General features: G+C 38.4%; 1 protein-coding gene across 1 annotated transcript in view; it reads right to left on the bottom strand.

Moving 5' to 3' along the window:
• The window catches only part of TMTC2 (transmembrane and tetratricopeptide repeat containing 2), a 675,945-nt gene that overhangs the window by 81,457 nt on the left and 567,596 nt on the right, over nt 1-26,892 (bottom strand). The window contains exon 11 of the mRNA XM_006882534.1: nt 10,719-10,782. Coding sequence (XP_006882596.1) covers nt 10,719-10,782 — 64 coding nt within the window. The remainder of the gene's footprint in view (nt 1-10,718; nt 10,783-26,892) is intronic.

Genomic DNA, 26,892 nt, shown 5'->3' on the forward strand with positions numbered 1-26,892 from the left:
TTATCCCTAAATATGACCTTTCTCCTAATTATTCAATTTTAGAAATGTCTGATAGAAAAATCATAATATTCTGCATCTCAGCCAGAAATGACTCAGTTAAAATTTCACATTATACATAAATGCTTCTTTCTCACTCCTCTATTTAATGGCTTTATTCCCCCCCCCCCAACTTATTTAGATTTAAAATTCTGGAAACCTCATTTAGAGCCATTCAGTTTTCTGACTCACATCCTAGTAAGCATCCCAGTGGTTATGTCCCATGAGTGTTTCCACTCTACTGCATTCCTACATTTCAGGCTCTATGACCCTATAACTGTTAAAATGGTCTTTTGTATGCTTTTTTGCCCCAAAGTTGTATCTCCTGGCTCTAATTCCTACATACAACATGCATTCTTCACTGTATCACATAAATGACCTTCCTAAATTATTATGTTCACTATGTTATACTGTTCAATAAAACTTCTCAATCTTTGACAGGTATTCAATGCTTTCATCTGGCTTTATCTTAGTATCAAATCCTATTTCATTCCTCCCTCACCTGCATGATAAACATGTCCAAATTTAACATGTCTACTTACTATTCCTTGCACATAATCAAATGCCTCCTGGGCTCCATGCCCTTGTTCATGCATATGTGTTGTGCATATGTCTTACCTGTCTGAATTCTCTTCTTTCTTCTTCCTCTTGCTAAAAATTTTACCTACCAACATACATTCAATGACTTCACATTCTCTAACCTTGACAACTGACTCAATGCCTTTTTTTTTTATCATTCTGGCTAAAGTGATTTCTCTCTCCTGTCACTTTTCTAGCACCTAGCTTATATCATTCACAAAGCATTTACTATAAACTATATTTACTGCCACAGAATGAGAAGATTTGGATCCATGTGTTTGCTCCTTTACTCCCTACCCATTACAGCATACATTTTCAAGGTCAGGGTTAATTTTTCAAGTAACTTTGAAAACCCACTACACTTGGCATACAGCCTTACACAAAGTTGGTAGTTGATAAAATTAAGCTGAATATATTCAGATTAAAAACAACACCACCCTGAAATATACAAGATTTACAGCTGATCACTGGTGCTTATGCCCTCTAACTCCAGAGTTTACTATCAGCAAGTAAAAACAGATGACTTTGTATTATGTAAATTTCCCATACTTCATATTAATTGTTTAAATTCATACGATAATGCAAAATTTGGCTTAATTCCCATAGAAAGGACAAAGGAGCTTCATTTAAATGTTCCTTTTGTCCTCAGGAGTCAACATTTTATGATGTAGATAAATGAGAGAGAAATCTGTGGCCTTTATTTTAACATAATCCCACAGAAGATCAATTTTATTTATAGATCAGAAAAGTTAAAATGGGAAAAGCTCAAAATGGCAAGTTTGGTAAAGAGTTTTCTTGTCATAAAAATGTTTTCATGTAAGATGAGGTCTAATTACAGAAAAACCTATAAAAACTCAAGTAAATTATATCTTAAAATATAATGACATAATTTCTCATATAAATAGATTTCATTTTTGGACAGTCAGCAGATTAAAATAGATTTTATATCCATGATGAGACAATGTCTAAAGAAGAAATTTAACGTTACTACTTAAATTTACTTACTAGTTTATATTCTTCTTCATTATTCTATCATTTGATCACAGAAATGCTTTGTATATTAAAGACAATGAAATGAATTAAAAATTAAACTTAATTAAAAACAATTGTGTTAAAAAATGTCTTTTCTAGAAATAAAAAAAAACTCATAAAAACATATTATAAAACATACTGAGAAATGAGAGTTGGTATTTCATGAAGAGAAATATATCCCATGGATAATAAAAATACTTTTAAAATGTCAAGTAATGTAAGTTTACACTTACTCATTTGACTTTGTATGGTTAGTCTTGACCTGTCATGAGCTTTGCTAGAATGTTCATTTAAATGACTACATATAGCTATCTATTGTAGTTGGGGAGTTAAACAACAAGGAAAAGTATTTAAGAAAAATAGTAAGTTTATATTATCATATAAAGGCAAAAGAAATAAGAATTATCCCACTGCCACAGAGGTGACTCTCACTCAAAGAATATTCTCCATCAGATTCTGAACTCTAAATTTTCATGGGAAGGGACTACCTCTCTTTCCACCACAGAGTAGGTGGTGGATTCACCAATCAAAGCTCCAGCTTTTTTATTAGCAACTTGAGAACACACTATGCCTCCAAAACTCACTGGGATTACCATTTAGATGACAAAAAAAAAAATAGAATATTTATATAGGGAATAGAAGTGAAGGTCTATTTGCTATGCTCTTATTTCAGGTAACAGATTTATTTAGTCAAAGCATAGAAGTAACTGAGGATGTTTGTAAGAACAAAGAAAATAGTTAGTAGCAAGATAAATGTTAGAGTGCTGATTTAATGTATAACATAGGTATGATTACTAATGAATCATAGCATAAATAAAGAGAGTTCTGGTGAGTTAGATCATAGGGAGTTGTTTTGTTAACCCGGAGTCCACTTCTCTCTAGTGGTCTGAATCCACCAGCCTCTTGGAGGGAGAAAGATGGGTAATCTATTTCCATGTGATTTACAGCCTCAGCAAATTCTACAGAAGGTCAGCTGTGAGTGAGTTCCAACTTGACAGCAATGAACTGAATTGTTTAATGGCTCTTTTAATTCCAGAAGAGAAATGTGTATTATTTCCACAGTTCTCACTTTATAAATCCTGACTTGTTGGCTTCTTACTTAAGCAGAATCTATATCACATGTTAGGAAAGGATCAAATTGGCTCATCTATCAAGTTTAAGATTATTTATTTAGTAAATATGAACTTGGCATTTCACTCAAAATCCGTAAGATACGTATTTTTTGTTCTCAAGTAAGAAAAATCATTTGCATAAAGCTATATTCAAAAGAGTTTTTGAGGACTTATTACTTCAGAAATGAATGGCCAGTCCTGCACTTTATTTTTTATTTATTTATTTTGCAGGCAGATAAAGGCTTGTTTTATTGAATGACTGACCTATGTAACTCAAGTCCACTTGGTTGAGAAGATCTGCTGAAACCTGTTCACCAGAGGTGACCCTGCTGGCTTTTTATATACAAGTGGCACAACTTCAAGCATCACAGCAACATAAAAGTCATCACGGTACAACAAATAGAGACAGGAGACGTGCTGCACTGATATGTGCTGTCAAGGAACTCTCTAAAAAGCTAATGGGCAAGGATACCAGTTTAAAGACTAAGGTGCACCTGATCCAAGCTATTTTATTTTCAATTACTTGCTATGCATCTGAAGGAGGATGACAGACAATGAATAAGGAGGACTGAAGTAGAACTAGTGCTTTTGAATAGCGGTCCTGGTGAAGAATATTGCGTTTCCATGGACTGCCAAAAGAACAGCAACAACAAAAAATGATCTTGAAGGAAATGCAATGAAAGTGCTCCTTAGAAGCAGGGATGTTGAATGTTCATCTCACGTATTTCAGGCATACTTTCAAGAAGAACTGGTCCTTGGAGAGAGACATCATGCCAGGAAAGGCAGAGAAGGGGTTAGTTAAAGAGAGAAAAATCCTTAATGTCATAGATTTACACCGCTACTACCAACGTGGGCTTTAGCATAGCAGAGATGGTGAGGATGGCAGCAGGTTTAGATACGTTGTTCACAAGAAAGTCATATGCAACTCAATTGCACCTAACAACAACATGCTTAAAAGCAGCTTACAGAATGCCTATTTTTTTTTAAAGGATTTCAGAATAAAATAAACAACCAGCTTTAAATTGCCGATTAAACATACCCTTTATTATTTGACTAGTTATGTAAACAACCTCATAAATCAAGATTAAATGTTACAGTGTCTGAGTGTCTGTTTTTCTTTTTGGGGTCAGGTGAGCTCTTTTACTATTAATCCATTATTAATCCAAATGGCGAATCACTTCACAAAAATCAAAGTGACATTCAAGTGACTGGAACATAGTGAATAAAATTAGAGCTTTATAATTTATTAAGTATATTTGGATCAAGGTGAAAGGGACAAAAAAGAAAAGGGAAGGGGGGAAACCCCTTAACACTTGCCTTTCATGACATTATTTTAATTACCTAAAGACTTCAAATGCAGCTCTCTTCCTACAAATGCTGTGCAGACAAAACCTGGGGCATTTTCAAAGTCATACCTTCTGCATATGTCCCACTGAATATACTAGGTGTTTTTCCTGTGGTATTTTTCTCCAAAATATTTATTACCATCTACGCTCATGGTAAAGGGTTGCCCTTCCAACTCAAAAGTATGTGATTTAAGTTCATCAGCTGTTTAGCAGGAGAAAGATTGGTAATCTCCTTGTATGCTATATTTATAGCCTCTGAAAGCTTGCTGGAGGATCAGCTATGAATCAGTCGTAACTTGATGGAAAAATAACAACAAACAGTATATATTTGTCTAAAGGGGAAAAAACAGGTCATGGAAGCACAGGGCTACGAATACCTCTCTGAAAGAGTCAGAGGGAATGAGAATAGCACAGCCACTCACAGCCCCAGTACAGAAAGCAGTTAAAAGAGTCTGAACCCCAGCCACATGGTGCCTGTTGAGCCCTACCAAGAGAAGGAGGTTCTTTTATTCCTTGCTAACTCAAAGACTCAAAGTTGTGGTACGGAGGATGGGGTTTATTAGGGAAGTAAGTGGGAGAATGAGGGAGAAAAAGAATATCACCTGTTGCAAATCTAAATTTTAGCCAAGCAGTCCTATGGCATAATGCCTCAGTAAGTCCAGGTTTTGATTTCAGTTCAGCAGTCAAATCTAGATCATCCAGCAAGCAGAGCATTTATAAGTCAGTTTCTCCTTCAAATATCTGGCAAGAACAGCCAAACCTTTAACTGTGGTCAGCACAAATGCAAGAAGCCTCAGGTCAGAGATTCCCCACAGCAGTGCAGGGTCTCACTCTCACCAGATCTTGTTGCCACATGTCTTGCATACCTCAATCCTTGCTCTCCTCAAGTATTGCTGCTCAGTGTGGGAAGCACTCTTGCATTTATCCTAGTCTCACAGCTGTTGGTGATTGGCAAGACCATGCTGATGTGTAAGACCATGTGTCTTCAGTTAAAGTAGCTGGAGACCAGAGGCTAAATGGCTAAAAAAGCAGCCAACTTTTCGTCTAATACTACAATACTTATTTATGCCCCATCTTCTTAATCTAGATTATGAACTCCTAAAGGGCTCTGAATTGCTATGCACCTGAGAGCTGGATAATGAATAAGGACGAAAGAAGAATTGATGCCTTTGAGCAATGGTGTTGGAGAACAACAATAAACTGCTCATGGCCCGCCAACATGTCTCAGAAAGAGCTGTCAGAGTGCTCTTTGGAGGCAAAGATGATGAGGGTTCACCTCCCATATTTTGGGCATGCTGCTAGGAAGGGCTATTCCTTGGGGAGGAATAGGTGCTCAGAAACGTAGAGGGTTGGCAAAATAGAGGAAGACCCTTGACCAGGTAGATTGACATGGTGACTTCTGCAATGGTCTCTAGTGTGTCGGGAGGTGTGAGGACAGGACAAAATAGGATGGTGTTCAGATCTGTTGTTTACAGGGTCACTTGAGTCATACTCAATGATGACACCTAACAACAACAATAACAACAACAATGGGCTCTGATGGCCTAATGTAAGGAGCTATGTTGCCAACCTAAAGGCATATGGTTTTAATCTACCAACTACTCCGTGGGAGAAAGATGGGAAATCTCTTATCATGCAATTTACAGCTTCTAGAAACTAACTGGAGGGTTAGTTATGGGTTGGGTCTGACCTGAGCATATGTGACAACCACCACCACGACAGGCAGACACTTTGATTTTGTTTACTCCTGCACATTCAAGCAAAGAAACAGAACTCCCTGCTGAGGTGATTCTAATTCATAGTGATCTTATAGGATAGGATAGAACTGACCCACAGAGTTTCCAAGACTCTAAAGCTTTACAGATGAAGACTACTGATTTTAGTACATCCAGTGGCTGCTGTATTTGAACTGTAAGTGCTTGGTTAACAGCTGAATGTTTTAACCAGTGTGTCAATAGAGCTCACTTGTTATAGAGTCAATTGTTTACAGTAGTGTTTGCCATATAATAATCTAACCTAAAGTAACCAATTCCTGTCAAATAAATTGTGATTTATAATGATGCCATCAATCGTGTGACACAGAACTGTTTCATAGTGTTTTGCAGGCTGTAATCTTTATGGAAATGATCTTATGGTGGGACGATGTTTACTCACTCAGTTACTAACAAAAAGGTTGGTGGTTTCAATTCTGGAGGTCGAGTGGTAAGGAACTGAGCTGCCAACCTGAAGGCACATGGTTCGACGTACTAGCTGTTCTGTGGGAGGAAGATAGGCAATCTCCTCCTGGGTGATTTACAGCCTCTGAAAACCTGCTGGAGGGTCAGCTATGAGTTGGTTTTTAATTGAAGCACTCGACAACAACAACTAGCTCCATAGGAGCTCTAGTGGCATGGTCTATGTAGAGTTATATGGAAAGATGGGTCGGTCAATCTCCTGTGTGATTGAAAATTTCCAAAAAATACCTGGAAAGTCAGCTATGAGTCAGTTTTGATTTGATGACAATGATTTTCCGAGTTTTCCAGCATGTTAGGGAGCTCTGGTGGCAAGACTGTAGAGATTAGTGCTGCTAATCCAAAAGCTGTGAGTCTTTGGTGGTCCAAATCCACCAGCAATTCCATCAGAGAAACTTGAATTGGCTGTCACTACAATTTATAACCTTGAAAAGCCAATGCAGAGGCAACAATGAGTTGGAACAGATTTGATGAAAGTAGGAATGAATGAATAAAAAAGAGCTTTAGAATAGACAGGGTGAAACCACATGGCTGACGTTTGGGGGGTGGATGGAGAGTAGGAAGTAAATGGAAAGGATCCTGGCAAAAATACAGGGTAAGAATGGACAAGGGCCAACGGTAATTGATTTTATAAAACATAAGGCATGAGAATGATTGTATGAAACACAATGTGAATGAATAGTGTGAAACACAATGTATATAAACTATGTAAGTGAACCAATTTAAAAAATAATGTAAAATAGAATGTTTATGAATGATTGTATGAAACACAACGTGTATAAATGAAACATTATGTAAAGGAATTATTATATGGAAACCAAGTAAAATATTTTAAAAAAACACATGAGCGAGAGGATGATAGTGGTACACTGAATTATTAAACTAACATCAAAACAAAAATCATTAAAAATGTAAAAAAAAAAAGAGGTTAATAGGAGAAAGGTCTGGCAATCAGCTCTCTCTGGAAATAGTGTTGTTGCAGTGTATTGTCGAGTTGGAACCAACTCACAGCTGAACCTCCAATGAGTTTTCAAGGCTGTTAATTACACAGAAGGAAACTGCCCAACTTCTGCCACAGAGTGGCTGGTGGCCTCAAACAATATGACTTCAGTATTTCAGTGCAGCTTCTTGCCACTAGGCCACCAGAGCTCTGTTGCAGTAGTGGTGATAGTAGCAGTAGTATACTATTTTGTGTGTGTGTGTAACTTTCTGTTTGTGCATTATTTAAGTAGGATGTCCCTTGTAGTAGTAGTTTTTGTTGTTGAGTGCTGTCGAGTTATAGGTGACTCATAGAAATCCTATGAACAAAAGACCTGGACACACATATAACTTTTGTCCTTTCTCCAGGTTTACTGGGTTTCTGAAGGCAAGCTTTTTTCGAAGTGGATGCCATTCCTGCTTCCAATCTTGTTTTAATGGGGGAGCTCCACCAAACACTGTGCACCCTGGGTAACCATTCTCACATTTGACACATCAGTGTCAAAGTGTTCAGCTTCATAGCAACGAGTTACCTCTGTATAGGAAGAGGATAGACTAGGGCTATATGATCTAGAAACATGTTTCACCAAAAACAATTAAAGACAGGCCTGAGGGCCATGGATTAGTCACCCACCTTTGGCTTGGCAGCATGACTTTCTGTCCACTAGGCCAACTGATCTCTATGTTGTTGTTGTTGTTGTTAAGTGCTGTTGAATCATAGGCAACCCATTATGAATGAAAGACTTGGACAGCTGTGTAACTTTCATCCTTTCTCCAGGTCCATAGCGCTTCCAGAGGTAAGCTATTTTGGAAGTGGATGCTACTCCTGCTTCCAAGCTTGTTTTAATCAGGGAGCTCCACCAAACACTGTCCACCATGGGTAGCCATTATCACATATGACACAACAGTGTCAAAGTGTTCAGCTTTACAGTAACCAAGTAACCACGAGTTACCTCTGTACAGCAAGAGGACAGACCAGAGCTATACAACCTTGAAGAATGTTTCACCAAAAACAATTAAAGACAGGCCTGAGGGCCACAGGCCCTGGGGCCCTATAGGAGTTTAAGCTACAGCCTTAAGCAGGCTCCGCAGGTTCCACCCTTACTTACCCTTAGTCTAAGGCTCTGGGCAGCTTTTGAAGGGCAAAAGAAACAGTAACACACAGAGAAAAGGACCCCAGAAACTTCCCTTACCTAACTGCCACCAAGTCAATCTGCCAGCCATCCTGCCAATTAGCCAGCCGACAATACTATTTATGGGCCAATTCCACTTTCTCTTGGTACCATAATGAGTCAAAACCAACAAATCTAACAGCAAGCATCTTTATGAAGCAAATCTTCAGACTCCTTCCTGTACACTGCTGGTGGGTTCAAATTTTCATCATTTAGTGTTATTAATAAAATTGGCCATCCCTTTCAAAACATAACAGGCCTTCGATAACCCTATGTACAAAAGAGGACACTTAGAGTAGTCTAGCAGATATGGCAACTGAGACTGAGCGCTCAAACATGGAAACACAAAGGAGAAGAGATATGTTTGTAAGCATTGAGTCTCCTGTGACTCATATAGCAACCCTATATACAATATCTCTGAACTCAGCATTATCCGGTGCCACCATCATCATCTCTGACACACCCACCCCCATTATCCCAATCACTGAGTTTATCCATCTCACCCAGGGTCTTCCTCTCCTGCACTGTCCCTCCACCCTCCCAAGCATGATGTCACTTTCCAAGAACTGGTCCCTCCTTGCAACATACCCAAAGTATGTCAGATGGTGTATTCAGTACTCTTTTTGTGCCACAACTCAAAGGTATCAAATCTTCTGTATATAGGGTTGCTATATGAATCATAAGAGACTCCACGTCACTTAACAACAAAAAACAAACTTCTTACTACCCAGGGACCTCTAGGTAATCAAAAATTAAATACTGCATAAGTAAATAAGAGAATCCTTATTATATTGACATCTGCCTTGTATTTTCCAAGATATGGTTATAATTCTTCATCAGTATTTCTCTATGCACACAAGCTTGGAATGTGGACCCTATAACTATTTAGCTGTTATGATACTTATACAATTAATGTCTCTGAATTTCAACAGAATGGGGTCACACAGCATCTTAGTAGGTTGTTGAGAATTGAATGAGGAAATTCATGTGAAGCACCTGGTACAATACATAGCAAACAGTAAACGTGCAATGCATTTTAGCCATTACTCCTTTAACTCTGGTGATAATTTGATAATTTTCATTTTATGAAAAAACTTACCAACCCTTGATGTACCTCAGAAAGAAAGAAACTGGACATATTTAGATTCAGGGTTCAGGTTACATGTGGTTGAATCCACTAATCTGGAGCGCTCTTCCTGTGGGGGCATCTTTTGAGGAGCATAAATCCTCCTCTTATGACTCCCAAAGCATCCTCTATAGGAATTACCACAGTGTACTTGAATTGGTTGATTCTGTTTGCTGCACTGTGTGGTCTTTTAGAGTGTGATATCTCTTCATTCTATTACAAGGCAATACACTTGTCAATGTTGACCCAATGGATGAGTTATTGCAAAGAAATGAGACTGAGACCATTATTTGCAGTCAGGTCACAAGTGTGCTTTCATTACAGTTTCAAAATTACATTTCTCAATTGATGGTTGAAATCCAGAGAGGAGAGCAGGGTGGAGGGTGTTAGTGTCTGAGATGTAGAGAGTGTAAGAATAAAGGCAATGTGCTAGAATTCAGTGATGTGCTATGAATAAAAAGTGCTTAGAGGACCAATACAAAACCAGTTTTTATTTTCTCATAAATGGCTACTCTATTTCAAAAGTAATGACTTTATTTCTATCCATCGAACTTTATAGAGATGCAGCTCTCCAGGGAAAAATTCTAATGAAACTATTCTTGATGAAGTTGAATAGCAATGGTTATTGGAAATGAGGATTATAAAATGGGAAAGAGGCACACAGCTAATGGTTTGACTGCAATTAGGAATAAAGAAGTATTTATGATGTTAAGATATCTGTGGGTATTTGAAGCAAGACAAAACCGGAAAAAAAACCAAAAATCTGTTCAAAGAATCACTTGTGAAAGTGAGGAAATTGACGGTGCTTTATGTATGCTAAAACCATAGTAAATTCTTACTTCTGGAAAAAGAAGCTTGAGACTAGCAGATTTTACTGCTAAACTAGGCATTAAATGTGTATTTAGGTTAAGAATCAGAGAAACGCAGAGGGAGAGAGGAAGGGGGCAATGGTGGAGAGAGCCAAAGGAGGAAGTTAAGGATAAAGGAGGGGAGAGAAGGCAAGAGATAAGGGAGAGAAAAAATATACCAACACATTTCTGAGTCTTCAAAACTATCACATGTTAAAAATGTTCATCAGTAATATGTTTCAATAGGAAAGTACTTACATTTGGCCTCAGCTTTGCTGCCAAGTCATAATACTTCTCAGCTGCTTCATTTAGGCTGGCTTGTCTGTGCAAGAAAAAAAAAAAAAAAAAGGAAAAAGTCCAAACCATTTAATTAGAATTGTAGGAAAAGCCCAGCCCAGCCGACTGCCTACAAGTTGCTTCTGACTCAGTGAGTGGCCCTATGGAGCTAAGCAGCACCACTCCACAGAGTTTTCAAGGCTATAAGCTTTCAGGGGAATACTGGTAGCTCTGTGGCAAGGAGCTGTGCTGCAATCCCAAAGGCATATGGTCCATTCCATCAGCTGCTCCACGGGAGAAGGATGGGCAATCTCTTCCCATGTGATTAACTGCCTTTGAAAACACGCTGGAAGGTCAGCTATGGGTTGGTTCCAACTCGACAGCACACAACAACAATCTTTAAAGATTCAGACTGTCACATCCTGTTTCCACAAAGTAGCTGGTGGGTTCATACTTCTGATCTTTCTGGTTGCCAACAATGTATTCTAACCACTGTGCCAGGAAAGTCACTTAAAATTGTAGAAAAGTGAACAGAATCAATCATTGCACAGCAAAACACTACTTTTTATATTTACAGTCAAATCAGTCAAATAAAACACTAAGTTATCCAGGCAGAAAAAAAACACACCAAACAAACAATACAACAAACCCAATTAAAAGAAATAACTTTTTTTATTTCAAGTGCATTTGAGGCATTTTACATTACATCTTCACCAATCTTATTTACATAAATATTTTTGCTTTTAGCTTTATAGATAGATCTATTACACATTAGGAAACTTATTTGACTTTCCCCCAAAGTAACTCAGATAATACATTGACTACTGGGATACTCTAGCATTAATACAATGCTTCTGGAAAAATATTAGTATTTTTATTATAGATTTTCAAAATTAATGATCAGCTGCTTTGTTTTTAGGAAACAGTAAACACTGGCATATTTTAAAATTTTATATTATTTGTCTAGAATAATATTTTTCCTTTCTTTCCTATTTGAGAGAAGGACCTTCTGTTTGGTGTAGTTTATCGGGAAAAAAAGCAACCCAAAGCAAATCCAAAAACCAACAAGCTCTTCGTTTTGCTTGTTTTCCGGTCACAATTTCTGTGCTCTTTGGTACATCATCTGGGCTTAACTAATTAGATGAGCTCATCTGGACTTTGATTCCTGTGTGACCGGAAGATGAAGGGATCTCCAGGATTTATTCACAATAGTGGAAGTGATGCAGCTATGCGCTGGCCTGAATCCTCCTGTAAATAACTGCTGTTGTGTGCTCTGCAGCTTGACTTCTCTGGGTACCTTATTTCCTGCTGATTCAAGCAGGGACAAAGCCCAAAAGCACCACTCTCCAGCCTGCACTGAATTCTACAGTCCCGACCAGTTTCAAACAACCTGACACAGCTTCCATAGCTTACAACCAAATACCATGAGTATGATACAAATAAGATGCATAGTGAATGTAAAACACAAGTTTCTACATCACTTGTTCTGGCAATTCACAGCCAAGGCCTAGGTTCTGCCAACTTGTTAGCAGAATAAATCAAATGCTTTGGTTCTAAAGGAACTCACAAAGATGTTTTTTAATCATGTCATGCTGATTCAGAAGACCTTCAGAGATGGGAGATGATGAGCACTGACTTAACAAGCTCTTGAAAAGTGACCTGAAATATTTGAGGGAGATAAGATAAATGCCAAAGGAAAAAAATGCCAAATTTCACCACAGTTTATGAATACAGTGTGGCTACTACATATGCAATTGTATCAAATTAAAGACTTGAGTTAAAAAGGAGCTTTCTCTTGAAGCAGTGATGTTAGGGAACTTTAGTGACAAAGATGATAAAGAGGTTAGAAATAAAGGGGAGAAAACAAAACTTAACTCTCATATAATTGGGTTTTAAAAGAGAATGCCAACTGTACCTATAAAATTGAATTTTCATTTTGGTCAAGCTAAATAGAAATTACACAAATCCCATCCACCTACATAAACTTATAGGAAAAACTGAAGAGAACATCTTTATGGAGAATTGGATATAATTTTCTAAAATTTTAAAGAAAAAATAATTATAAACACTGCTATTTTTAAATGAGGTTACAGGGAAAGTACAAACCTTTGACCTATGGCTCCACTAGCCCCATGACATATTATAAAGTGCTATTGCAATTTATATTCTCATAAATGTTGAAGTTCAATTTCAATATGTCAAGAGAAATACTGATCAGCCTGCTATGCAACAGTAAAAATTCCCTCACTAGGGTAGTTAATGAAGGATCACTCTACCAAATTACAGAATCTCTTTGGTTCAGTTTCATTTGGAAATTTGAACCAGAATTCATTAGGTCATGTCCTGGAAGAATTTCCCCAGAGGACAATAAAGGCATGGAGGTAGGAAATTAGTAACTTAATACTACAAAAAGGTACGTTGCTTTGAAGTAAGCTCAACCAATAGATGTCTAAGATGGAAAGTGGAGCTATCATTAAAATTCATTTTTATGGATGTTCAAGTTCATAGGTCAGTAAAGATCAAAGGAGAAACTGAGGAATCCATTAGAGGAAATGCTTTCAAAACAATGATCAACTTGAGTGATAAGACCTTTCTTCCCTCCACAAAACTGGTTATTAGTATTTTTAAAGCCTTCATACTCCACTGGTTAGATTCTGAAAGGAATCTTAGTTTGAATCTTAGTTACCTGAGGTAGATAATTCAAACCAAACAATTTTTAAAACCTCAGTAGAATTTACTGTTGCTACGGTCAAGGACTGCAGCCTTCAATATGGACTGAGGCTCAATGTTAAGAAGACAAAAATTCTCACCACTGGACCAATTGATAGCATCAGGATGGATGGCGAAGAGATTGAGATTGTTCACAGCTTCAGTTTGCTCGGCTCCACGGTCAACACTCTTGGCACCAGTAGCCAGGAAACAAAAAAACGTATTTTGATGGGAAAGTCTGTGGTTAGGGACCTCTCCACAATACTCAAGAGCAACAGTGTCTCTCAGGAGACTAAGGTCCGCCTGATGCAGGCCATGGTTTTTTCAATCACTTGTTATGCATCAGAGAGTTGGACAATGACTAGGGAGGATAGAAGGAGAATTGACGCCTTTGAGCTGTGGTGCTGGAAAAGAGTATTGAATGTACCATGGACTGCCAAGAAAACAAACCGATTCATTGTAGAGAGGATTAAACCGGGCTGCTCCTTGGAGGCAAGGATTCTGGGGCTTCGTCTGACATACTTTGGGCATGTTGTAAGGAGAGACAGGTCTTTGGAGAGGGACATCATGCTGGGTAGAGTGGAGGGACAGCGCAGGAGGGGAAGACCCTCCATGAGGTGGATTGATTCAGTGACTGGGGTACTCGGGATGGGTTTGTCAGCGGCAATGAGATTGGCACAGGATAGAGCACGGTTTAGGGCTGTTGTACATAGGGTTGCTATGAGTCGAAAACGACTTGATGGCACATAACAACAACAACAACAACGTGCTTTTGAGTCATTGTTTCAACTAACTTTCTACCTTTCCCAGCATGATGTTCTCCTACAAGGACTGATCCCTCCTGGTAACATGCCCAAAGTATATGAGATGGAGCTTCAAAGTCCATGCCTCCAAGGAGCAGCCTGGTTTAACTTTCTCCAAGACAGACCTGTTTGCTCTCTTGGCAGTCCATGGTATGTTCAATACTTTTTTCCAAGACCACAACTCAAAGTCATCAATTCTTCTTCTGTCATCCCTATTTATTGTCCAGTTCTCAGATGCTTAGCAAGCAACCGAGAAAACCACGACATGGATCAGGTGCATCTTACTGTCTAGACTGATATGTGTCATTGCTCATTGGCACTTGGGAGAGATTCCTGAAAGCAGATTTTCCCAAAGCAACTCATCTCTTTATTTCCTGACTGATACTTGCATATGATACCAGTTATAATGTTCAATAATTTTCACACTCTGTTGAATTACCTTTTTTATGGTGAAGGGAAATAAATATGAATCTCTTCCAGATGGCCAGGTAGTTGTCCTGCAGATTTCTTGGCAAAAACTGCTGAGCACATCGAAGGCTGCATCTGCTTGTTGATACATGTTAACTGGCATTTCATCAATTCCTTGGCCTTTTGCCCCCACCTTTTTTCCAGAGCAGCTTGAACTTTCTCTTTCATTATCATGAAAGAGGATCATTTTTTTGTGTGTGTGTTTTGTATTTTTTAATAAAGTTTGTAATCCAATGGACACAGAAAACAAAACTGTGCTGAGAAAAACAGTTTCATAAATTAATAAGTGTTAGGAAGTTGGGGGCGGTCCAGGTAGAGATCAGCCAGTCTCTCTTTACATTTTTGATAATATGCTATTTTATGAAATTGTTCTGTGTCAGCCAGCTCTGTTGGTTACAATGACTCTGTGCATTCCTTCCATCTCTGCATGCTTCTTGCATCATTATTCTGTTGATAACATCTAAGTTTTGCAATTCAAGACTTCAATTTGCTCTTGCATTCCTTCAGCTTGAGAAATGCCAAGTGAGGGATGAACTCTTGATTTTCTGTCTCCAGTTCTTTGCACATTTCATTATAATAATTTGCTTTTTCTTCACAAGCTGCCTTTGAAATCTTCCATTCAACTCTGTATCTTCCAACTGTCTTCCCTTTGCTTTGGTTGCCTGCACTGCAGTCAGAGTTTCTTCTAACATCCATCTCTGTCCTTTCTTCCTCCTCTGTCTTTGCAATGACCTTTTACTTTCTTCCCATATAAAAATACAGAAATTCACTTTCATCAAAAGCTTTTTAGTCTATTATTAAGTGGCTCCTATTACTAAACAATAAGGATATATTGTGGCCTATTGGGTTATATATTGGACTACTAACTAAAAGGTGGGCAGTTTGAATCTACTAGCTGCTTCTTGCAAGAAATATGAGCAAGTTCAAGACTTCTGGCCTTGAAAATCTGAAAGGAAGATAACTATGAATTGGAATTCACTTGATGAGAGAAGGTCTTCAGTATAAATAATCATTGAAGGGAAAAGACTATGCCAATAAATAGTCAATTATATTCTTATTTTCTAGTCAAGGCTTAAAACTCCTGAACAATTAACTTATACTGTATTTTATTTTACTTTGTATTCCCTCCTGTAAGAAGCGTCCTGTGAGTGCTTAACAAAAAACTCTTAAGAATATAGATGCCTGAACCATTAAATAACATTTGAAAATTGAGGACATGACCAAATTCTGGGGGCTGAAGTGATTCTACTAACTACTATTTACAACATCAGCCACTGGATTGTTCGAGACTGATCGCAAGGCTCAGGTTCTCAGAATTATCAGGATCTGTTTAAGGACACTGGTAACGCAGACCTTTCCTGCATGCTTAGATCCTTTCTTTTTATTTCCTTTTTTTTTAAGTGAAGCATATTTTAGTATCTTTCACACATTTTTTTGTTTCCTTACAAAGTTTGTATACATAGAGCTTCACACTATTCCTCAATTATTCTCATGCATAATGTTTTACAAAATTAATCACAATTAAACTTTGCCCATCATTACCCTGTCTTTTCACTCAGAGGCTTCCCATTTCCTTCCTCCATTCATCAAACTATGTTACCCTGTGGTTTTGCCCCTACCCATCCTCACTGCTCCACTCCCTCCCCTTTCCCCCTTGGGTTCCTATACATGTTTTATTAGTTATCCTTCTATTTTAACAATAATGATCATACACAGTATTTGTCCTTATGAGACCAAGTTAGTTCACTCAGCTTAATGCTCTCCAATCTCTCTCTAGTGATGCAGTATTTTTTGAAATTGTAGCTCTTGAATGCTGCATAGTATTCCATTGGGTAAATGTGTCACAATTTCTCAATCCATTCAGTTGTTATTGGATATTTGTACTGTTTCTATATTCTTACAATGGTGACTAACACTGCTATAAACATTGGTGTACAACATATCCTTTCTTTCACTGTTTCATTGGGTTATACAACAGAACGTTTCTAAATCTTCCAACTTGATGTCACTCATGGAACAATAACCATTAATTCTCTTATTTACCAGCTATGAAACCAGGAAGAGGTAGGTGTTGGTATTAACTCTCATTTAAAGAAGAATAAAATGAAGCTTAAGTATCTGGATCTTAACTTCCCAAGATTATATAGCAAGAAAAATGCTGAACTGGAAATCATGAATTAAAAGTTCAAGAACTAAACTGTAAGTTTATGCTGACATGTATAGATGAAGAGAGAGAAAAATGGTATTGTTGTTGTTGTGTACCACAGAGTTGGAACCGATCCATAGCTGACCCTTCAGTGGTTTTTCAGAGGCAGTTATTGCATGGGAGGAGATTGTCCATGCTTCTTCCCTGGAGCAGCCGGAGGCCTTGACCTGCATGCCTTTTGGGATTGGCAGCTTCTTGCCAATATGAAGTACTATTCTATAGTCAATTCATTTTAGCTAGTAAAAGGTGTTATTTTGTTCTAAATTGTCCCTTTTTGTTCACCTTGACACATATTATTACCACTGTGTTATCAATTGAGAAAGAAAAGAAGAAAGAAAGAAAGAAAGAAAGAAAGAAAGAAAGAAAGAAAGAAAGAAAGAAAGAAAGAAAGAAAGAAAGTTCTTTGTCCATGATTTTTTATTTTCTTGTTGTGTTGTTAGGTACTTTCATGTCGAGTATAACTCATAGTGACCCTATGAACAAAAGACCTGAAACAAGTCTTGTCCTGTGCCATCCTCATCCTTCTTGATACACCAGAACCCGTGTAGCAGTCACTGTGCCAATCAACCTGGTTGAGGGTTTTCCTCTCCTTTGCCAATCCTCTACCCAAAATCATGTCCCTCTTCAAGGAATAGCCCCTCCCAGCAATATGTCCAAAGTATGTAAGGCAAAGCCTCATCATTCTTGTCTCCAAACAGCACTCCATATGTACATTCTCCAAAACATGTCAATTCATTTTCTTGGCACTCCATGGAATGTTCAGTGCTCTTCTCCAACACCACAGCTCAAAGGAGCCAATTCTTCTTCTGCCATCCCTATTCATTGTCTAGCTCTCAGATACACAGCAAGTAATCAGAAAGCCCATGACTTTAAAGGTCAATATTTGAGTATGAGATTAAGATAAGGAAATGAGATCATACTTGCAATTACAATGCTTACTTCCTGATTGACTGTATCCTTAAATTGATAACACTGGAGTTTAACCAAACCAAACTAAGTAGAAGAGGAGAAAAAGATTTGAGTGAAATATTGTGTTTAATGTTACTCCTTGTACTTCATTCTCAAAAAAAGGGTAGAGGAGGAGAAAATGAGGAAGAAAATAAAAAGGAAGAGAGATAAGGACAAGCAAAAAGCAAATCCTACATATCCACTTTCTCACTCTCAAAATATCTCATTTTTAAGGGATGACAAGTGGATCTGGAGAAGAGACATAAGTTACTCTTGTGTCTATCAGGATATACCCCTTAGGTTACCTCTATATTCTGAACATAAGGTACAGTAAAAAGCCAAGACTAAGATAATAAGAATAATAAATTATGTCCGAAGGCTCACTATGAGTTTCAGGTGACTTGATGGCACAAAACAACAGTAACAACATGCCAGTTTATCTCACATACTTTATACATATCCCCGGGAGAAGCCAGCCTTTGGAAAAAGACATCATGTTGAAAAAAGTAGATTGTCAGTGAAAGTGAGGAAGACCCTCACAGAGATGGACTGACAAAGTATCTGAAACAGTGGGTTTGAGAATGGTAGAGATTCTGAGGATGGTGCCGTTTCCATCTGTTGTGCATACAGTCTCAAGGAGCTGTAGTCAACTTAATGGTACCCAACAACAACATGAAAAGTCCAAATAGGAAGTTAACCATATCTAATATGCCATCCTAAGATTCAACATTATGCCTCACATCTAGAAAGTCATCATGCTAGCAACAGGTAAGAATCTCTAGAAACTGTGTTGGAAGCTCCTTCCTCATGACCAATTCATGTCATCTGCGGGCTCCTTCATTTTCTCTTGTTCCAATACGTGCAATCTCTCAGAGTCAAGAAAGATATGGAATTGGAAAACACTTATATGGTATTAGTAAAATGTACTGTGAAATAGTCAATTCTCAATAAATCACTAGAGTGAGATGGCTGTATTACAAAAGTCTTTAGATTTAGTTTTTCTGCTATCAGGGAAAAAGCAAGATTACAATAAAAATGAACAGACACAGAAGACCTTTTTCCTCTCTCTGGTATGACATAACAATACCTTTATTGTATGTTGTTACTGGTATGTGCCACTGAGTCACCTGCAACTCACAGCAACATTATGTACAGCAGCCCTAAACTTTGCCCTTTCCAGTGCCAATCTCATTGTCTCCAACACACCTAGCCCCATTATATTTTGGAAGAGTTTTATCCTTTAATATTTTTATAAGAAAGATGTGTGAAAGTAATTTGGGATTAACTTAAGTTTTGAGGTAGCAGTTTAGTATATCCTTAAAAATGAATGCTGAGAGTGCAAATAAAAAAGTTGGGTACAGTTTCATATATTTTTATGTATTCTGTGAGAATAATAAAATGAAAGGTAATGAAATATAAAATAACTTCCCTTTAACATATAAAAAAATTAGAACTCTGGTAACATTTAGAAAATATTAACATTAATTACCAGTCTTTTTATTGGAAGCAGGAGTGGCACCTACTTCCTAAATTACATGCCTCCAGAAACTCTATGAACTTAGATAAATGTTGATAATTGTAGAGGGGCTTCAGGCCTTTTGTTCATAGGGTCGCTATGAGTTGTGCTCAACTTGAAGGCAATCAACAACAATAACAACAACCAGTCTTCTCAATCATCCATTTTGGATTATAATTTTTGCAATATGTGTAACAATCAGTTCACCTCATATATTGTTGTTGTTAAGTGCTGTCGAGTCACAGGCGACTCATCACGACCCTATGAAGGAGAGCCCTCGATGCTTGGGTGTCTTTCAACCTCTCTCCAGGTTCATACAGTTTCCGAGACAAGCTGTTATGGAAGTGGATGCCACTCCTGCTTCCAAGCTTTTTTTTTTTTTAAATTTAGGTTGTTTATTTTTCATTTCAATGAACATCTACAGAGATTTTGGGATTCCATTCATTCATTGTTGCACCCTTCTCCCCGCACAAACCCCTCCCTCCTCCCCCCCCATTTGCTCCTCTCCTTGAAACGCAAAAGAAAAACTCCCTCATTGGTACACAATCCCCCCCCATACCTCCCCAAACCCCACCCCCTAGCCCCAAATATAATCCACTCTACAACCCTCATTGCATACTCCTACGATAAAAATAATGCTCCACCCCACTCTCTGTCCGCACTGGGTAACCAACCATTCATTAAGGCATTTGACACATCAGTGCCGCAGTGTTCAGCCTCACAGTAACCACAAGTTACCACTGTATGGCAACTTGTACACCAGGACTATACGCCCTAGAGGGAATGTCTGAACAAAAAACAATGAAAGATAGGCCCGAGGGCTGTGGATTAAAAGTCACCCACCTTTGGCTTTCATCTCATATATAAAAGATAATTTATTTTTTTAAGTGATGGGAATTATTTTCAAGGATAACTAAGAGCCTTAAAAAAAAAGAAAAAGAAAGGAAAGAGAAAATGAGAGCAATGCCATTGTTTGGTCATGTACCAGCAGAGTAGAAAGAAACAGTAGCAGGGATCTCCTGAGTTCTTGCCAATTGTTAAGCTGACTTATTAGTTTTAAACTACTCAAAGAAGCACAAAACTAATTTTAGTTGATAAAATGTACAATACAATGAGAAGTAAAAGAATTGAACCCATAACATGTAATCAAAAATCTTGAAATAGTAAAAATAGCACCACACATACAGGTCAAAACAGTAGAGTAGATAATATTCTTGCTATGAAACACTTGTAATACATTATTCATGGCCAAAAAGGGGAAAGATATAAGAAGATAGGGGAAGTACTGTCTCTGTCAAGACACAAAAATGGCTTCAGAGTTCTAGGCATCTAAATTTAAAGAAAGGACTGGTAACACATAAATTTAGATCTAAGGAATACTAGGCTAATAATATAATTTTATAAAAATATTCTCTTTAATCAGAAATTCTATGATGCCCATTAGAATGGATGGCCTAGTGGTAATAAGCTGTTCCGCAATCCCAAAGGCAAGACGTTCGAATCTACTAGCTGCTCTGTTGGAGATGATCAGCAATCTCCTGTGTGATTTACCACCTCTGAAAATACACTAAAGAGGTCAGCTATGAGTCAGTTCTGACTCAATGGCACACAACAAAAAGCAGCATGAGAATCGGAGTCCATTTTTAACCATGGCTTTTGACCTTTCAGGAACTGCTTGGACTAATTTATTATTGTTACGTGTAATAAAGTTGAATTGACTTATAGTAGATTTTCTAGGTTTTAAGTGGCTGTAAATTACAGAGCAGGACAATGAATAAGGACTGTTGTTGTTGTTATGTGTTGTCGAGTCGCTTGCGACTCATAGTGACCCTATGTACAAAAGCCCTAAACTCTGCTCTGTCGAGTGCCAATCACACTGTCTCTGACACTCCCATCCCAATTATCCAGTCACTGAATCAATCCACCTCATAGAGGGCCTTACCCTCCTGTGCAGTCCCTCCACCCTCCCAAGCATGATGTCCCTCTCCAAGGACCGGTCTCTCCTTACAATATGTCCAAAGTATGTTAGCCGGAGCCTCAGAATCCTTGCTTCCAAGAAGCTGCCCAGTTTAACCCTTTCCAGGATGAATCTGTTTTTTCCCTAGCAGTCCATGGTATACCCTCAACACTCTTCTCCAGCACCACAGCTCAAAGGCATCAATTCTCCTTCTATCCTCCCTAGTCATTGTCCAACTCTCTGATGCATAACAAATGATAACAAAGACTATGGCCTATATCTGACGCACCTTAGTGTCCAGAGAGACACCATTGCTTTTCAGTGCTTTGGAGAGGTCCCTAACAGCAGACTTTCCCTGACAATATATCTTTTAATTTCCTGGCTACTGGTGCTGAGAGTGTTGACTGTGGAGCCAAGCAGACTAAAGCTGTGAACAATCTCAATCTCTTCACCATCCATTCTGATGCTGCCAATTGGTCCAGTGGTGAGAATCTTTGTCTTCTTGACATTGAATCTCAATCCATACTGAAGGCTGCAGTTTTAGACCATCTGCTACAGAAGAAAAATTTATATGTTTGAACTGTGGTGTTGGTGGAGAATACTGAATGTCTATCTAAATGGTGTGCCAAAAGAAAAAATAGATATGTCTTGAAGAAGGTGAAGCCAGAGTTCCTTGATGCCAAAGATGATAAAATTTTGTCTCACATACTTTGGGCATATTGCTAGAAGAGGATATTCCTTGGAGAAGGACATCATCCTTGCAAAGTTAGAGGGACGGATAAGGAGAGGAAGACTCACAAACGGGTAGATTGACGCTGACTGCAGCTACAAGTTCAAGTATGTGAGACACTGTTAGGTTGGTATAAGATAGGATAAGTCTCATGTTCACAGGGTTACTATTAGTTGTATTTGACTTGATGGCACCTAATAACAAGAACAAATTATATAGAGGGATAATGGCTATCTTTTTCCCAGGGAGCAAATGGTGGAGTCTATTGTCTGTCTTTGGCTTGGCAGTGTAACTCCTTACCACTAAGCCACCAAAGTTCCCTTAAAAAAAAAAAGGTAAATCTACATAAAGACATCAATGGGATACCAACAGACACCTTTCATATAACAGATACAGCTGTAAGTGTGCTCACCAATATGTGCCAGGAAATTTGGTGGACAGCAATGTGGCCAACTGACTGGAAGAGATTCCTCTTTGTTCCCATTACCAAGAAAGGTGATCCAACAAAGTTTGAAAATTATCAAGCAATACCATTACTATCACCTGCAAGCAAAATATTGCTGCAGATCACCTAAAAATGGTTAGAACAGTACACTGACAGAGAACTGCCAGAAGTTCAAGTTGACTTGAGTCGAGGCCATGGCACTAGGACTATCATTCCTGAGATCAGATGGATCTTAGCTGAAAGGAGAAAATAGAAGAAGAATGTCTATTTATATTTTATTGACTATATAAAAGCATTTGTCTGTGAATGATAACAAACTATGGTTATTACTAAGAACAATGGCAATTTCAGAACACTTAATTGTCCTTACATGAAATTTAACTAAGCCAGAATCTATTTTGTGAACAGCACAAGCAAACACTGCATGGTTTAAAATTGGGAAAGTTGTGTGTCAGGGCTGTATCCTCTCTCCATACCTCTTCTACCTAATCAATTTGTATGCTGAGAAAATCATTCAAGAAACTGGAATTTCTGAAGAGTGTGGCTTCAGGATTGTCCTTATAGAGTTTATATCAGATGATAGAGTTTTGCTTACGGAAGTGAAGAAGACTTGAGGTGCTTGCTGCAAAGGATTAAGTACTATAGCCTCCAATATGGACTACAACTCAATGTAAAGGAAATAAAAATCCTCACCATTGGACCAATAGGCAACATTATGATAGATGGAAAAAAGATTACAATTTTCAAGAATTTCATTTGGCTTAGATCCACAGTCAATACCCTTGGTAACAGCAGTAAGAAATCATGAGACTTATGTTGTTGTTTGTTGTTCTTATGTGCCATTGAGTCATTTGCGACTCATAGTGACCCTATGTACAAGAGCCCTAAATGCCATTCTATCCTGTGCCAACCACTCAAACACATTCATTCCCACCACTCCACTCACAGAATCGATCCACCTCATTGAGGGTCTTCCTCTCCTGAGCCATCCTTCCACTCTCCCAAACATAATGTCCCTCTCCAAGAACCAGTCCCTCCTTGAAACATGCCCAAAGTATGTCAGATGAAGTTTCAGAATGCTTGACTCCAGGGAACATTCTGGCTTCACCCTCTCTGAGACAAACCTATTTGTTCTCCTAGCAGTCCATGGTATATTCAACACTCTCCTCCAGCACCACAACTCAAAGGCATCAATTCTCTTTCTATCATTCCTCTTCACTGTCCAACTTTCCAATGCATAGCACATAATTGCAAAGACTATAGCCTGGATCAGGCACACCTTAGTCTCCAGCCTGACATCATTGCACTTCAGTACTCTTGAGAGGTCTTTCACAGCTGACTCTTCCAGTGCAAATCTCCTGATTTCCAGGCTTCTGTTACCAAGAGTGTTGACTGTGGAGTCAAGTAAACTAAAAGTGTTAACCATCTAAGTCTCTTTACCATCCATACTGATGCTGCCAATTTGCCCCGTGGTGAGAATCTTGGTTTTCTTGATATTGAGCTTCAATCAATATTGAAGACTGCAGTCCTTGACCTTCTGCAGTGCTTCAGGTCCTCCTTAGTTTCAGCAAGCAGGGTTGTGTCATCTGCATAATGTAGGTTGTTGACAATTCTTCCACCAATCCTGATGCCACATTCCTCCTCGTACAGCCCAGTGTCTCAGATGATCTGTTCTGCATACAGATTGAAAAGGTATGGAGACAATATACATCCCTGATGGACCTCTTTATTGATTTTGAACCATCCAGTGTCTCCCTGCTCTGTTCTGATGACTGCCTCTTGGTCCAAGTATAGGTTTCGCATTAGCACGATCAAATGTTCTGGGATTCCCACTCTTCTCAGAGTCAGCCACAGCTTGTTGTGATCCACACAGTCAAAAGCCTTTGCATAGTCAATGAAGCACAGATAGACATTCTTCTGGTATTTTTTGCTTTCTGCCAAGATCCATCCTACATTAGCTATAATATCCCTAGTGCTGCGACCTCTTCTAAATCCAGCCTGCACATCTGGCAGTTCTCTGTTGACATATAGCATGGGAAAGTTGGCTGCCAAGACTGCAAAGTCCTGAAGAGCAATGATGTTAGTTTAAAGGTTAACATGTACCTGGTTCAGTCACCTGCCATGCAGTTGAGCGTTCAAGAACAAATAAGGATAGCAGAAGAAGAATCATTGCATTTGAGTGTGGTGCTAGAGAAGAGTGCTGAATATCCCTTGGATTGCAAAAAGAAAAAACACATAGGTCATGAAGAAAGTGAAATCAGTGTGCTCCTTGGAGGCAAAGATGGTGAAACTTTGTCTCACATCTTTTGGTATGTTATTAAGACAAGGAATTCTTTGGAAAGTGACATCATTCTTGGAGAGGTGGAGTGTCAGATAAGGAGAGGAAGACCTTTAATGAGTTAGACTGATACAGAGTCTGGAGCAATGGATTCAAACATATCAAGGATAATAAGATGGTGGAGGATAGGACAGGATTCAGATCTGTTGTTCATAGGGTTGCTATGAGTCATACTCAAGTCAAAGGCACTTAAAAAGAAAAATAGCTAGAATGATAATGAAGTATACTGGAAAAATATGTTTAGGAATAACTGTGCATTAGCAATGTCAATTTTAATATATGCTGTAAGTGATCATTTCAGGTGTTACGCTTTGGTGTGGAAATTGAGTTGGGAGGAGCAAATAGGGCTGTAGGGTAAACAATATGCACTCCTTAGAAAAAAACAACTAAAGGGGATCAGAGGGCAGCATTGTCCTGAGGATCAAGGTCAGAAGGCAGGTAGGGTTCACAAAGATGGGAACTAAAAATGAAAGGAGCAGGAAGAGAGATGTTACATTGTGAGGACTGCAACTGACATCACAAATGAGAATGTGCATGACTGCTGAGTAGAAACATTGTTTTTCCCCCTTTACAAACATTCACCTTGATCACAATTAAAGTTTCTGTAATTGTTGGTATTTTGGTTTTTAAAACGCAGATGCATCTTGTTTCTCTTTGTAATTTAAGGAACAGCATGACAGACATCATTTGAAGCTTACTGAAAAAGTTCAGGCATCCTCCAAAATTACCATCTATATTCCTAGTGAATGGATGGTTCAATAAACAGAAATTTATTTTAATAGTTGAGGAGCTATTATTATTATTGAGAAGCTTGAATTCAGATTCTAAGGAATGTCTTCTCTCTCCATTTCCTCTAGGGAAAGCCTCCTGTCTCTTTTAAACATCTGTGACCCCAGTATTCCTTGAAGATCTCCATAATATTTGCCATAATTTTGCCGTGGGTCTAAGTGGTTCTTAGTAAATGTATCCCAAGCCCAAAGGATGTATTTTGCTTCTGTTTCTTCTCCCTTGAGTAGCCAAGTTCTTCATCTCTCTGCTACATTCTATCTTCTTTTATCTAAGACATAAGATGTGACTCAAGATTGTAAATGAAGTGAAATGTGACTTTAGTCATAGCCTTTTGTAAGGCTATGACTAAAGGTACACCTCTAGTGGTAAGACGTTGTGCTGTTCCTCTGTGACCCTATGTAAAATAGCTCTGAAGCCTGCCTTGTCCTAAGACAGTCTCACTGACTCTAACAAACCAAAACCCACTGCCTCGGTTATCAACCCATCTCATCCAGGGGTCTTCCCTTCCTGCACTTTCCTTCCACCCTTGTGAGTATGATGTCTTTCTTCAAGGACTGGACCCTCTTAGCCACATATCCAAAATATGTGAGACAGAGCCTAGCCTCCAAAAAGAAACTTGGTTTCATCTTCTCCAAGACAGACCTATTTGTTTTAACGGAGGTCCATGATATGTTCAATACTCTTTTCCAGCACCACAACTCAAAGGCATCAATTATTCTTCTGTCATCCTCAGTCATTGTCCAGCTCTCTGATGCTTATCAAGTAATTGTAAAAACCCTGTGTGATTTACTGCTTCTGAAAAGCACTCCATAAGGTTAACTATGGTCAGCTATGGGCTTGTTTTGACCCGACGGCACACAACAACAATAATCTGGCCCTTCATTAACATAGAGAGGTTATGATGTAGAACATATCAAATATTTATATTGTTGTTATTAGGTGCCTTCAAGTCAAGTATGACCTGCAGCGACCCTATGAACACCAGATCTATCCTGTTCTCACACTTCCCGACATGTTAGAGACCACTGAGGCAGTCACTGTGTTAATTCACCTGGTCAAGGGTCTTCCTCTCCTTTGCTGATCCTCCACCTTTCCTGTTATCATGTCCCTCTCCAAGGAATAGCTCCCTCTTTTTTTTCCCCAGACAATATATTGCCTTTTCATAGGAATCAAAATATATTTCACTTAAATGCATAAGTTTTCCAAAAAAAATTGCAAAGCAAATTCTTATCATATATAATATTATT

This window comes from Elephantulus edwardii, unplaced genomic scaffold (genome assembly GCF_000299155.1).
Source record: "Elephantulus edwardii isolate Elephantulus edwardi_28Jun2011 unplaced genomic scaffold, EleEdw1.0 scaffold00021, whole genome shotgun sequence".
NCBI classification, from domain to species: Eukaryota; Metazoa; Chordata; class Mammalia; order Macroscelidea; family Macroscelididae; genus Elephantulus; species Elephantulus edwardii.